The sequence below is a fragment of the Sinohyriopsis cumingii genome, chromosome 12 (assembly GCF_028554795.1).
Source record: "Sinohyriopsis cumingii isolate HCF-2022 chromosome 12, ASM2855479v2, whole genome shotgun sequence".
NCBI classification, from domain to species: Eukaryota; Metazoa; Mollusca; class Bivalvia; order Unionida; family Unionidae; genus Sinohyriopsis; species Sinohyriopsis cumingii.
Window position 1 is genome coordinate 126,620,302 of NC_142972.1, and position 14,715 is coordinate 126,635,016.

Sequence of the window (14,715 nt, forward strand, 5' to 3'; positions counted from 1 at the left end):
AGAGTAAACTGTATGGATAGCAAAAGAGTCAGATATATGGGTAGCAAAGGAGTAAACTCTATGGGTAGCAGAAGTAAAATGTATGGGTAGCAAAAGAGTAAAATGTATTGGTAACAAAAGCATGCAGCATTGTTTCTAATAGCTGACTGACAAAATTTCAGTATATTTAGGGAAATATTAATGACAATGAATGAACTTTCCAATAATGTTTGGCACAAGTAATGATAGAGACATAGATGTTGTATATATACTCAAGTTTAAGTTAGGTCTAATTGAAGCAACATAGACCCTGAACTGCCTTTTATTGCACCAGCAGATTAGGATCTGTACTAAGAACTATAGCACTAAAAAAAATTACATTACCCAGATCTGCCAAAATATTTTGTGATAGCAGATCTGAATTATCTATGTAGTTTGTAATTGGATCCAACATAATTACTGCAGGTATATAGCATTTGTCTCTGGTAATAATTAATAACTGATAATATGTAAGTTTATACTTCACAATAATATATTTCATTATCTCAGTTTGAAATATGTTTAGTTCACTCCATGAAGTGTACATTTTTAACATAACTACGGTTCAGTCCTATTTACCCTTGATTTCGTTGCACACATGGCATGCCATGTACAGCAGCTGACTTTCTAATGACATTATTTCATTATTCAGGTAGGTGGCATAATTGTTTAAACAGTTTGCTGGCCTGGAAACTCATTGTATTTTATTGAATAAGTCACTGCACTGAATGGCCTCTTCTTGCCTCAGTTGTTCAAGCAAAGGTATTAGAAATATCATTACACAAGCACGTTGACCTGCTGTCTAATAAAAGAACATGTCAGCGCAATAGATAATACAGTCTAAACACGGTAAAGAAACATGTCCCTCCAATGTTTTTACTTCTCTGTGAAGACAGGGAATATGTAACAGGTTCAGTACCATGATACTGGGAGGTGTTTGACACGGAACTAAAAGAGCTGTACTTAACAATAAGCCTGTCTCCACCAGTGGATCTTACTTCACACCACAACAAAGTCATTCCTGATCCCACGAAGAAGTTATAAAATTTTGTGAGTCAGAGGTGACTGAAAAGAATAATTTATTTGTAAAAGATGATTTCAAGGGTTAGTCATGTGACACCATAGAGAGGACAGGCAGTGTTGCATAGCATCGATGTAAAAAATAAATAATTTTGTTATTACAGTCATAGTGTGACTTTCTCAGGCTTTGTGTGAATCCAAGCAAAAAGGAAATCTGTGTATTGATGGATTACCTGATTTACACCAGGATAAGGATGGTATATAACAAGGGAATGTGATCCTCATGAAAAATGTTGCCAAAACATGCAAGAATGGGACAGTATCTCCCATCTGGCAGGAAGATTGCTCTTCCTGTCTCAGGGTAAGGTGTAAGGGGTTTCACATATTTGTTCCAATACAGTATATAAGATTGTATGTTCATTCAGCGAGAACTTGCTTATATGGTATGAACAATATCTGTATAAACATGAAAATATAGGAACACGATTATTTTTCTGATATTTGCTGCTTGAAAATATATAGTACATGTAGGATTGTGACATATTATGTGTATTTGATGCCATATTAAGATATTCATTTATACTCATCTGTCTCTCTCTTTTTCTGCAAAGCTTTCTTGTTGCTCTCACTTATTTCAACTGCAAAAACAAACTTAAAGACCTAATAATGTTTCCTACCTGAAATATTCTCAGCATGTTTTTTATTTTTTAATGTTTTTCTAATTTCATGGTGTTTGTTTTTGTAATAACATTATTATATGTTTTTTATCTTATAGGTGTTGTCTAATGTTGTAAAGCACTTAGAGCTTCTAAAGATTTGGCGCCATACAAAGTCCTCATTATTATTATTATTATTGTTATTGACCAGTCTTGGAACCCAATTTTTCAATAATACTGTCTATACTTGCTTAAGAAGAGTCCAGTAGCAAATTGAACAGACCCAGATCTGTCATTGCACAATGTGCCAACAGATCTGGATCTGTGCAGTTTGTTAGGTGAAATCAGAAGAACAAACAAAATAGACCCTGATCTGCAGGCACATTATGCTATGGCAGATCAGGATCTTTGTTGCTTACAGTTTGACTTGTCTAATATAAGCAAGTATATATGGTATATGGAAAACAACATTAGCTTTGAAGATCTAGAGACTCATTCAGTTTTGATAAAACTTGGTAAATGGGTTTATATCATCAAGATCTTGGATGACTTTGATTTTGGTCTATATCATCAAGATCTTCAATGACTTTGATTTGGTCTATATCATCAAGATCTTGGATGACTTTGATTTTGGTCTATATCATCAAGATCTTGGATGACTTTGATTTGGTCTATATCATCAAGATCTTGGATGACTTTGATTTTGGTTTATATCATCAAGATCTTGGATGACTTTGATTTGGTTTATATCATCAAGATCGTGGATGATTGTGAAAAAGAGATTGTACATGTTAATTATTCCTTTATCTTTTGAATGACTTTTCTTCAGTATTTAGTAAAATAGGTAAATCAGCATGATTTAAAATTTGGGAGGTAAGTTTACTTTGGTTGTGTTCTATGAAATAACCCTGCTTAGCAAAATGGCTGTCCAGTTAGGTAAGCCAGATAAACAATATCAGGCCCACAAAGGCTCTTGCTCATGATTACTGACAAAGTCTTGAAATAAATTTTATCCTCAAAATTCAACCTGATAGTCTGGATTCTGTGATTCATCCTGCAAGTATACAGCCATTTGCATATTGGGGGTATTGCTGTTGCATATAATGCACTGGCAGATCAGGATCTATCTGGTTTGTTTTACTGATTAATCTTAACAAATTGCATAGACCCAGATATGCTGGTGCAGTGTGCGAAGGTGGATCTAGCTCTATGCAGTTTACATTTGTACCCAAATTATACATGAATACGTGTACCCAAATTATACATGAATACATGTTTAACTAAATTATACATGAATACATGTGTACCCAAATTATGCATGAATACATGTGTACCCAAATTATACATGAATTCATGTGTACCCAAATCATACATGAATACATGTTTAACCAAATTATACATGAATACATGTGTACCCAAATTATACATGAATACATGTGTATAAGAATCATACATGAATACATGTGTACCCAAATTATACATGAATACACATGAACCTAAATTATACATGAATACATGTGTACCCAAATCATACATGAATACATGTGAACATGAATCATACATGAATCCATGTGTACCCAAATTATACATGAATACACGTGAACCCAAATTATACATGAATACATGTGTACCCAAATCATACATGAATACATGTGTACATGAATCATACATGAATACACATGTACCCAAATTTATATATGAATACTCATGTACCCAAATTATGCATGAATACATGTGTACCCAAATTATACATGAATACAATTGTGTACCCAAATCATACATGAATACATGTGTACCCAAATCATACATGAATACATGTGTACCCAAATTATACATGATACATGTGTACCCAAATCATACATGAATACATGTGTACATGAATCATACATGAATACACATGTACCCAAATTTATATATGAATACTCATGTACCCAAATTATGCATGAATACATGTGTACCCAAATTATACATGAATAAAATTGTGTACCCAAATCATACATGAATACATATGTACCCAAATCATACATGAATACATGTGTACCCAAATCATACATGAATACATGTGTACCCAAATTATACATGAATACATGTGTACCCAAATTATACATGAATATACGTGTACCCAAATTATACATGAATACACATGTACCCAAATTATACATGAATACACATGTACCCAAATTATACATGAATACACATGTACCCAAATTGTACATGAATACACGTGTACCCAAATTATACAAGAATACATGTGTACCCAAACTGTACATGAATACACGTGTACCCAAATTGTACAATAATACACGTGTACCCAAATTATACATGAATACATGTGGTAAGATCAAGCCTGATACTTTTAATGTGTAGCCAGCTACTCTGCAGGATGAATGCATTTTCCTCTACAGCATTGTAAAGAAAGAAAACTGCTTATACAATATAAATTTTTTATAAAAACAAATCAAATCTAGTTAAAAAAAAGACAGTTACAATAAAAATTTAGAAAACTTTGACTTCATGTTCACACCTTTGAATACAATTTCACTTTCTTCAGATTTCCATACTGTATTGCAATATACTGTACTGTACTGCAATATATTGTATTTTATAGCAATATCAATATACTGTACTATATATCAATACTGTACTGTATTACATGATACTGTACTGTATTACAATATCAATATACTGTACTATATTTCATTATACTGTACTATATTTCAATATACTGTACTATATTACAATATACTGTACAGCAATATATTGTACAAGGAAAACTATGGCAATACCCAACTTTAAATTACTGTATATACTCACATATGTGTTTGGTCCAAAGTAAAACAACATTGAGTCTAATCTGCCATCACGTAATGGAGCAGCAGGTCAGGATGTATTTTCTACTAATTAGTCTGTATAAACTGTATAGACCCAAATCTGTACAAAGTGTATAGACCCAGATCTGTACAAACTGTATAGACCCAGATCTTTACAAACTGCATAGACCCAAATATGCTAATGCATTATGTGACAGCAGATCTGGGTTTATGCAGTTTGCAGCTGAATCTGACTGGCATGCAAGCATATATTGGAAGCTGTATTGAATCTGACTGGCATGCAAGCATATATTGGAAGCTGTATTGAATCTGACTGGCATGCAAGCATATATGGTACACTGTATTGAATCTGACTGGCATGCAAGCATATGTGGTACCCTGTACTGAATCTGACTGGCATGCAAGCATATATGGTACACTGTATTGAATCTGACTGGCATGCAAGCATATATGGTACACTGTATTGAATCTGACTGGCATGCAAGCATATATGGTACACTGTATTGAATCTGACTGGCATGCAAGCATATATGGTATACTGTATTGAATCTGACTGGCATGCAAGCATATATGGTACACTGTACTGAGACTGGAATAATGCATAGTTATTCTTCTTGGAAGGCATCCTGTAAATCAGCATATTTGAATTTTATAAAATTTCAGTTGTATCTTCTACAGTCGGCATATTTGATAGGCAAAATTTTTGCGAGTTAATTGACAGTAAATATCCCAGTACAGTATTTTTTAACAAAGTCAGAATTTTTGAAAACTGATTTCCTTTAAAAAAATTCATGACAGTTTTATGCTAGCGAAAAGTTTGTAATTAAAAGTACTTCCGTTAATTTGAATTTACTTAATTTGTGTCACTTTAAATGAATGTCAACTGCTAAACTTAAATCAATCTTGATTTTTGTCTTAATATTTATCTGATGTTTTTGAAGTGGCAATTACCTTTGAAGAAAATTGTGTTTTTGCCAATTCATATTTTATGCCAACAATTGTTTGGATTTAGCCATTGCATTTGAATGCATCATTGTACAGCTGTGTTCTGCTTTTGTAATATTATTATTATTATGGTTAGAGCATCCACCTTGGATGTGGGAGATATGTGGGATCAAACCCCGGTCAAGCGATACCAAAGACTAATACAAAAATGGTACTAACAGCTGCCTCGCTTGGTGCTCAGCATTAAGAGATTAGTGTTAGGACTGGTCTGTCTGGTGTCAGGATAATGTGACTGGGTGGGACTTGATGCTGCATGTCTGCAGCATGATGCCCCAGTGCTAGACATCGCTATAAACTGCCACACTGCAGACATTGTAGCTATATGACTGAAATTTGTTTAATGTTAAAAATCAAATTACACACACAACTGAAAATTGCTCAGACCAAGATCCGGTCTATGCAGTGTGTTAGGAGTAATCAGTAAAACAATCAACATATACCCTGGTCTGCAGGTGCATTATGCTATGGCAGGTCATCATTGTTGTTGTTTGCAGTTTGACTTAACTTATAAGTGAGTTTATATGGCATATGCTTTATTTAATACATTTTATTTAAAAAAAATATTTTTGGAACCAGTGGGAATCATTTTTATTATTATTAATTGTTCATTCCTACAAGAGTCAATACCACTTTATATTTGATTAAATGGGTTAACTTGATGTCTAGACTAATACAAAGCGTTGATGACATATCAGAGCACAGACAGCCATTTTGTTTATTGACATGCAGGTTGAAACTAGTCTCAGATGCTTTGCTGGTTGTGTAATTTCAGTTATTTTATATGAGGTGGAAATATCTATTTTTGTTTCTTAGGAATACAGACATAAATAATGAAAAGTTGGTTTTGCTGCTTTGACATGCAATCAAAAATATTTTTTTATTCTTTTGCTAAATATGTACTTCATGAAGTCTATATACAGTAACATAAACTGTTCTTCATTAAGAATAGAGTATGTATGTATGTATGTATGTATGTATGTATGTATGTATGTATGTATGTATGTATGTATGCATGCATGTAATGTATGTGTGTGTGTATGCATGTATGTATGTATGTATGCATGCATGTATGTATGTATGCATGCATGTATGTATGTATGTATATAAATATATGTGTGTGTGTGCATGTATGTATGTATGCATGTATGTATGTGTGTACATATGTATGCATGTATGTATGTATGTATGTACGTATGTACGTATGTATGTATGTATGTATGTATGTATGTGTGTACATATGTATGTATGTATGCATGTATGCATGTATGTATGTATGCATGTATGTATGTATGCATGTATGTATGTATGTATGTATGTATGTATGTATGTATGTATGTATGCATGTATGTGTGTACATATGTATGTATGTATGTATGTATGTATGTATGTATGTATGTATGCATGTATGGGTGAATGTATGTATGTATGCATGTATGTATATAATGTATGTGTGTGTGTGTATGTATGTATGTATGTATGCATGTATGTATGTATGCATGTATGTATGTATGCATGTATGTATGTATGTATGCATGTATGTGTGTACATATGAATGTATGTATGTATGTATGTATGTACATATGTATGTATGTATGTATGTATGTATATATGTATGTATGTCTGTATGTAGTGTTTTACTGTATTATAAGTGTATGCATGTAATATTGATTTAAGGCACCTCAGCATGAAAGTGACTATACAGACACTGCCTTCTAAAGGTAAAGTTCTTTTATACATCCCTCCTATATTCAGAAAATTTTCCCATTTTTGTCCAGATAGAAATGTTAATTTTCCACCAGAATTGTGACTTCGTGTATAAAGACTGCTGTCTTAAATGGCAGCTGTACATCCAAAGATGTGGTCTTTCAAGTCATGTTTTACTGTAAAGATTCTGTCTTGGCTAAAGCTGAACTGCGAAAGTCTGGAAAATCCTGTTCAGTGTCATTTTAAGACATGTTTTTTCTTGAATTTATGGATTTTTCCAGAAGCATTTATAACGAACTTTCTCTGGATGTACTTCTGTAGCTAATGACCTGCCTTCGACTGGACATACCCATAGTCAATACCAACATGCTTAAAATGCCAACACCAAAGAGTGAAATAAAACTGTAAAGTGTGTTTGTGTGATTTGGATTTTTAACATAGCTTTAGCAATTTGTTTCGTTATATCGCTGTGATGTCCGCATTGTGGCAGTTTGTAGTGATGCCAAGCACTGAGGCATCATGCCCCAGACATGTAGCATGATGTCCAACCAAGTAACATTATCCTGACACCAAGATGACCAGTCCTAACACTAACCTCTTAATGCTGAGCACCAAGCAAGGTAGCTGTTATAAGTACCATTTTTATAAGTCTTTGGTATGATTCTGTCATGGTTTTGAACCCATGAACTCCCACATTCAATGCGGATGCTCTAACCACCAGACCACCACTGAGTGGTAAAGCTGGAAAGAGTCTACAGTATTGTCAAAAAACTTACAGAATAACACAATTTTTAATGGTAGTCTATGATCACCATTTTAAGTTGTATTTATCTTGTATCGTTTATCTGTACACTAATGATATTACAGGTTTCTCTCACCATTGGCACACCCTCCAGCATTTACATTTTAAGAGAGATGGTAGGCAGGGTGTGGTCTATAAACAGTAAAAAAAAAACATAATTATCAAGGAGATTATATACAGCAATATTTTCATATTGATAAATCCATCAAGATCATATTTATGTTTTTGATATTTCATGTGAGGGGGAGGGGCAGCTGTTGTTATTGTTGTTATGACTGAATGCACCTATTGAATGGTTTACAGTCAGTAACTATGGAGATTGCACTGGATTTTCCCCACTTCAAAGAATAGGACACTGGTCTTTCTTATCCATAGATGAGACATATGTATCAATCACTATTACAGTGGCAGGAGTGAAGTATTATCAATTGTTTGGGATAAATTATGGTCACAAGTCGCCCAAAAAAATATGTTTGGCTAGCTATCTTCCTTGGAGTTTAGAGTCAGTAAGCAATGATCTGTCATATCCATGCACCCTTCCCCTCACCCACATGGCCAGTCAAGGTCCAGTGAATCCGGAAAGCTACCATATGTTGAATCCAACTGCAGACAACATAGACCCTGGTCTGCCATTGCATAACACATTGGTAGATGAGGGTGTATGTTATTTCTTCTGCTGATTAGTCTTAAAAAGACTGCATGGACACAGATCTGCCAGTTCATTATGCAACAGCAGATCTGGGTATATGCAGTTTGCAGTTGGATTCATCTTATAAGCAAGTAACACTAAATTAAATCAGGATGGTTAAAGTAAATACTGGTGTGAGCACAATGGAATAGAGATAAATACTGGTGTGAGCACAATGGAATAAAGATAAATACTGGTGTGAGCACAATGGAATAAAGATAAATACTGCCAAATCAAAAGCTTTGGTCACAGGTAGTCCAGCAAGAATAAATGAGAAAACTGACTTCAAAGTAATACTAAAATGAATAGATATACAATAGTCTGAAATGGAAAGCTACTTGGCAAACATGAAAGACAATATCTTGTACTGAAAAATGCAAGTTGATAAGGTCATTAAAAAGTAATCTAATTGGTTTATCTCATGAACATAATAAAATCTTATATCCCTCAAGAATAGAGTAAGAAATTCTACAGTGCACATATCATGCCACACATGAATATTGCTGTTCTACCTAGGGTAATAGTAATTCAGAAATCAAGAAGGATTACTGACATTTCAAAAGAACAGCCAGTGTCATTCTGGTTTATACACACCATTAACAGCCAGATTCATTCTGGTTTAGACACACCTTTAACAGCCAGTCATTCTCATTTAGACACATCATTAACAGCTAGAGTCATTCTGGTTTAGACACGTCATTAACAATTAGACTCATGCTGGTTTAGACACTTTTAACAGCCAGTCATATTGGTTTAGACACATCATTAAAAGCTAGATTCATGCTGGTTTAGACACACCATCAACTAATCTTTTAAAAACAGCTTAGTGGCTTCCATGTCAGACACACTATCAACAAACCGATCTTTTTAACACAATTAAGTGGCTTCCATGTCAGCAGAGGAATGGGTTGGCTCCTGATTATCTTAAACATAATTTTGAATTTGTTAAAAATGTATATAATTATGAACTGAGATCCATCTCCAAATACAATTTATGTTTAGCTAAAGTAAATTCAGTATTTTATAAGAAGAGTTTTGCTTTTTTTCAGCCAAACAATGGAATTCCATACCACTCTATGTAAAGTCAGCTGACTTGTAGCAATTAGCTTTTAAAACATTTCTTAGTCAACATCTACAGAAACTGTCATTTGTATAATTGTATTTAATTGGGTCCAACAACTCTTTAAAATGATGTTCTTTCATTTACTTAACTGTAATGCTTTATACAGGTTCTCTATTAATCTTTGTATGAGTCCTGTATGTACTCATCCTTAAAGTCTTGTGCATATTTTATTGTAGCAGAAGCAATTATCTAGTTTTTAATAGCATTTGTTAGCTAAAGACTTGAAAAAATTGTACATCATATATATAATTGTAGAACCAAATGAGGTTCTTCCTTAAATAAAGTCATTAGTATTACTATTACTATCTCATACCAGCAGGCAGAACCAAAATCATTAAAAAAAATTAAGTTTTTGATGAAAGATTTTTTTCTTCTGAAGATAGTAAGTTTTGATCAGATCAGAGGGATTTTTCTCCTCTTAGGGTCATTTTACTCTCGTTAGTATATTTTAGTCTTGTTAGTACCAGTTTACTATTGTTAGTACCAGTGTTACTCCTGTTGTATCATTTCGCTCTTGTTAGTATCATTTTACTCCTAATAATCACTTTACTCCAGCAAGTATCATTTTACTCTTGTTAGTATAAGTTTACTCTTGTTAGTATCATTTTACTCCTGTTAATATCATTTTACTCCTGTTAGTGTCATTTTACTCCTGTAGGTGTCATTTTACTCCTGTTAGTGTCATTTTACTCTATTTAGTATAGTTTTACTCCTGTTACATGTAGTGTCATTTTACTCAGTTTAGTATAATTTTACTCCTGTTAGTGTCAGTTAACTCTATTTAGTATAATTTTACTCCTGTTAGTGTCATTTTACTCTATTTAGTATAATTTTACTCCTGTTAGTGTCATTTTACTCTATTTAGTATAATTTTACTCCTGTTAGTGTCATTTTACTCTATTTAGTATAATTTTACTCCTGTTAGTGTCAGTTTACTCTATTTAGTATAATTTTACTCCTGTTAGTGTCATTTTACTCTATTTAGTATAATTTTACTCCTGTTAGTGTCATTTTACTCAGTTTAGTATAATTTTACTCCTGTTAGTGTCAGTTAACTCTATTTAGTATAATTTTACTCCTGTTAGTGTCATTTTACTCTATTTAGTATAATTTTACTCCTGTTAGTGTCATTTTACTCTATTTAGTATAATTTTACTCCTGTTAGTGTCATTTTACTCTATTTAGTATAATTTTACTCCTGTTAGTGTCAGTTTACTCTTTTTAGTATAATTTTACTCCTGTTAGTGTCAGTTTACTCTTTTTAGTATAATTTTACTCCTGTTAGTGTCATTTTACTCTATTTAGTATACTTTACTGTTGTTAGTATCTACTTTAGGATTAACCTTGTTTTGCATTCAGATGATATAAAGAGTTTTAGTGCTGAAGAAGGTCACAGTGACAAAGAAACAACGCTTGTTGCAAGACAAATGTTGCTTTCTGATTTATCCCTGTATGGGAAAAACCAAGGCATCTTCCATTTACACTATGTGTTATTTTTTCAGAATTCTGATATTTATCATGTACAGACTTATAACACTAAATTAGATAACTTTGTCCAGAACAAATACCTTAGACCAGTTTGGTTTCATAAATCTTCAATGGAAAAACAAATCTACAATTTGCTAGTCAAAGATTCACCTATGAAATTTTCAACAAAGAGTAAGACAGGCATGCCATGACTATAACATTATGTCCAGTTTATGGTTTAGTCAGTATAAAGTTGCCTGATGCACCTTGGCCACTGTAGATTTCTATAATTTGATAGTTAAATTTGCAGAATTTAAATTTAAATTTATTATTTTTTCAGGACAATTGTTGAAAAGGATATGCCCATGGGAAGTAGTGTTGAAACAGTGAGTAACCACAGTACCATCAGTCATGTCAGCTCCAACCGGGGCTCTCCAAGATCCAACATAAGATCAAAGGACAGTATCCCAACCTACGGCACAGAGGCATGGTGGTACATTCGGGATTATGTTCACGGTGACAGGGCTGGTCATCAGAATCTCGGTCTTGCCAAGCACAATGATGATGACATGTGGGATCTCTCCGACTCACTTGTTGATCTTTTTCAGGAATCAAACAAAGTTGCTGGACAGTTTTCTGAAGAGAATCATGCATTGCTCCAAAGGTTTGGAAATAAAAGTGACATGAAAGCCTGGCTAGAGGAAGACACCAGCAATGGATTTGTCAGAGTTTTTAATTATGATTCAGATGTTAATTCAAGAATGTTTCCATGTACCCTGAGCACCACAGCTCAAAAGTTGTGCTTACATTGTGGAATGCCACCAAATTCTTTACATGTACAATTCAATGGCGATATTATCAGGAGGCTGGAACCTTTTGATTGCCCACTGGCAATACAAAATGATTATCTACAGAATATCGGCTATTCAGATTTGAGGCGTATTCAGGAAATAGGTGCCCATGAAGATCTTCCCTACCTGGTTAAATTCTATGCAGGTTTGTACAAATTTATAACTGTGACAGAAAATAATTACTGATTTGTATAGTTTCAGATTTCCCTTTAGTTTATATATGACTAGCTATTATGCTTTGACTGTCCATCTGTTTGCATCTTTGTTATCAATTTATTTCTTCTCCAAAATGACTAGAATCATCCACCATTTAGTACTACCAAACCTTGTGGGTTACCCGTACTTTTGGTAAAGAAAGAATTCTTTTGATTTTGGAATCAAAAGGCCAGTGGCCATGTTCAGTTTAACTGTAAGATGAAATATGGTTTCTGCACATTGACTTCACTTCTTTACCATCTGCAGTTACCAAACTTTGTAGGTGGTTTGCACTTGAGGTAAGAAATCACTCTCCTGATTTGGAATTAAATGTCAAAGGTCAAGGTAACTGGTTGAAATAAGATAAATGTAATTTTTTGCACAGAAACTTGAGTTTTTCCACAAGCTATAGTTATCAAACATTGTGGGTGGTTTGCACTTTGAATAAGAAAGTTGACTTTCAGTATTGGGGTCAAGAGATAAAAAACAAAGGTTAATGTGACTGGAAAAAATAAGAATGATTTCTGCAGAATAGTACTAGTTTTTGCATCAGATACCTAGATCAAACTTTGTTGATGGTTTGCATTTGGGGTAATGAAAAGCCTATTTTTTGGGTGGGAATTGAAAAGATCAAAGTTCAAGGTCATCATGACTTAATGACGAAAAGGGCTTCTGCACAAAAATGATAGTTATTCCTCATGTACATGTACTCAGAATTTGTTAATGACTTGTATATTAGGCAAGAAATAAGTATATGGATTTGTGGGTAAAAGGTCCAAGTCAAGACCATTGTAACTAAAAGAAGAAAAATGTTTCTTTGTATTGTAACTTTAGTTCAAGAAAACATGCCATGATCAAGGTTTCTGAAAGGCTTGATAAAGGTATGAAAGATACCTTCTGAGTTTTGCTTTTAAAAGAACAAAGTCCATTTTGGCCCACAGAAAAATGGGTTTTGCAGAATCATTTTTGTTCTAGGGTAAGTTCCTTGATCAAAGTTTGTGGCTAGTAGATTGCTTGTACTTAGAATAATAAGGAAATCTTTAGAGTCTGGGGTCCAAAGGTTAGAGGTCATGGTCAGGGTAAGTATAATAAGAAAGGAATGGTTTCTGCACAGTTCAAGACCCTCCTTGAGACCTGTTGGTCAATAATATTGAGTCAGTTGTGCCCTATCACTGTGCCCTACTACTGTGCCCCCTACCACTGTGCCCTACTACTGTGCCTTAATATTAAACATGGATCAGCATATGCTGCTTAAAGTATTTTTCTCCACACTGAGGCTGAAAGTTTTCCCCACAATCTTTCATTGTAACCTATATATCTTGGATTGTAACCTATATATCTTGAATGCTGAAATTTGCAATTTTTCTAGGTCATGGATTGTTATTTTAGAAATTTTGCATTTTTTGTTTAAAAGCTTACTTTTCCACAATCTTTACCACCTTGAGTCAAATCCATGAGCATGTTTTCACTGCTTTGTTCCTAAAGATAGCCATTCTGAATGTCACTATACACTTCCTTGTCAATAAAATCATGGCAATGATGGGTACAACTCCATGTCACTTTCCACTTGCTTGTAAATAAAACCATGGCAATGATGGACACAAGTCTATGTCATTTGTAATAATAAACGTAGCCATTCTGAATGTCACTTTACACTTCCTTGTCACTAAAATCATAGCAATGATGGGTACAACTCCATGTCACTTTCCACTTGCTTGTCAATAAAACCATGGCAATGATGGATACAAGTCTATGTCATTTGTAATAATAAACGTAACCATTCTGAATGTCACTTTACACTTCCTTGTCACTAAAATCATGGCAATGATGGGTACAACTCCATGTCACTTTACACTTCCTTGTCAATAAAATCATGGCAATGACAGGTACAACTCCATGTCACTTTACACTTCCTTGTCAATAAAATCATGGCAATGATGGGTACAACTCCATGTCACTTTACACTTCCTTGTCAATAAAATCATGGCAATGACAGGTACAACTCCATGTCACTTTACACTTCCTTGTCAATAAAATCATGGCAATGACAGGTACAACTTCATGTCACTTCACACTTCCTTGTCAATAAAATCATGGCAATGACAGGTACAACTCCATGTCACTTTACACTTCCTTGTCAATAAAATCATGGCAATGATGGGTTCAACTCCATGTCACTTTACACTTCCTTGTCAATAAAATCATGGCAATGACAGGTACAACTCCATGTCACTTTACACTTCCTTGTCAATAAAATCATGGCAATGACAGGTACAACTTCATGTCACTTTACACTTCCTTGTCAATAAAATCATGGCAATGATTGGTACAACTCCATGTCACTTTACACTTCCT

The 14,715-nt window shown here is 33.8% G+C and overlaps 1 protein-coding gene across 1 annotated transcript in view; it reads left to right on the top strand.

Annotated features, from left to right (window-relative positions):
* The first annotated feature begins 382 nt into the window (after positions 1–382).
* The window catches only part of LOC149787419 (PH domain leucine-rich repeat-containing protein phosphatase 2-like), a 92,280-nt gene continuing 77,947 nt past the window's right edge, over positions 383–14,715 (top strand). The window contains exons 1-2 of the mRNA XM_089978031.1: positions 383–1,399; positions 11,655–12,310. Coding sequence (XP_089834157.1) covers positions 1,329–1,399; positions 11,655–12,310 — 727 coding nt within the window. The 5' untranslated portion in view covers positions 383–1,328. The remainder of the gene's footprint in view (positions 1,400–11,654; positions 12,311–14,715) is intronic.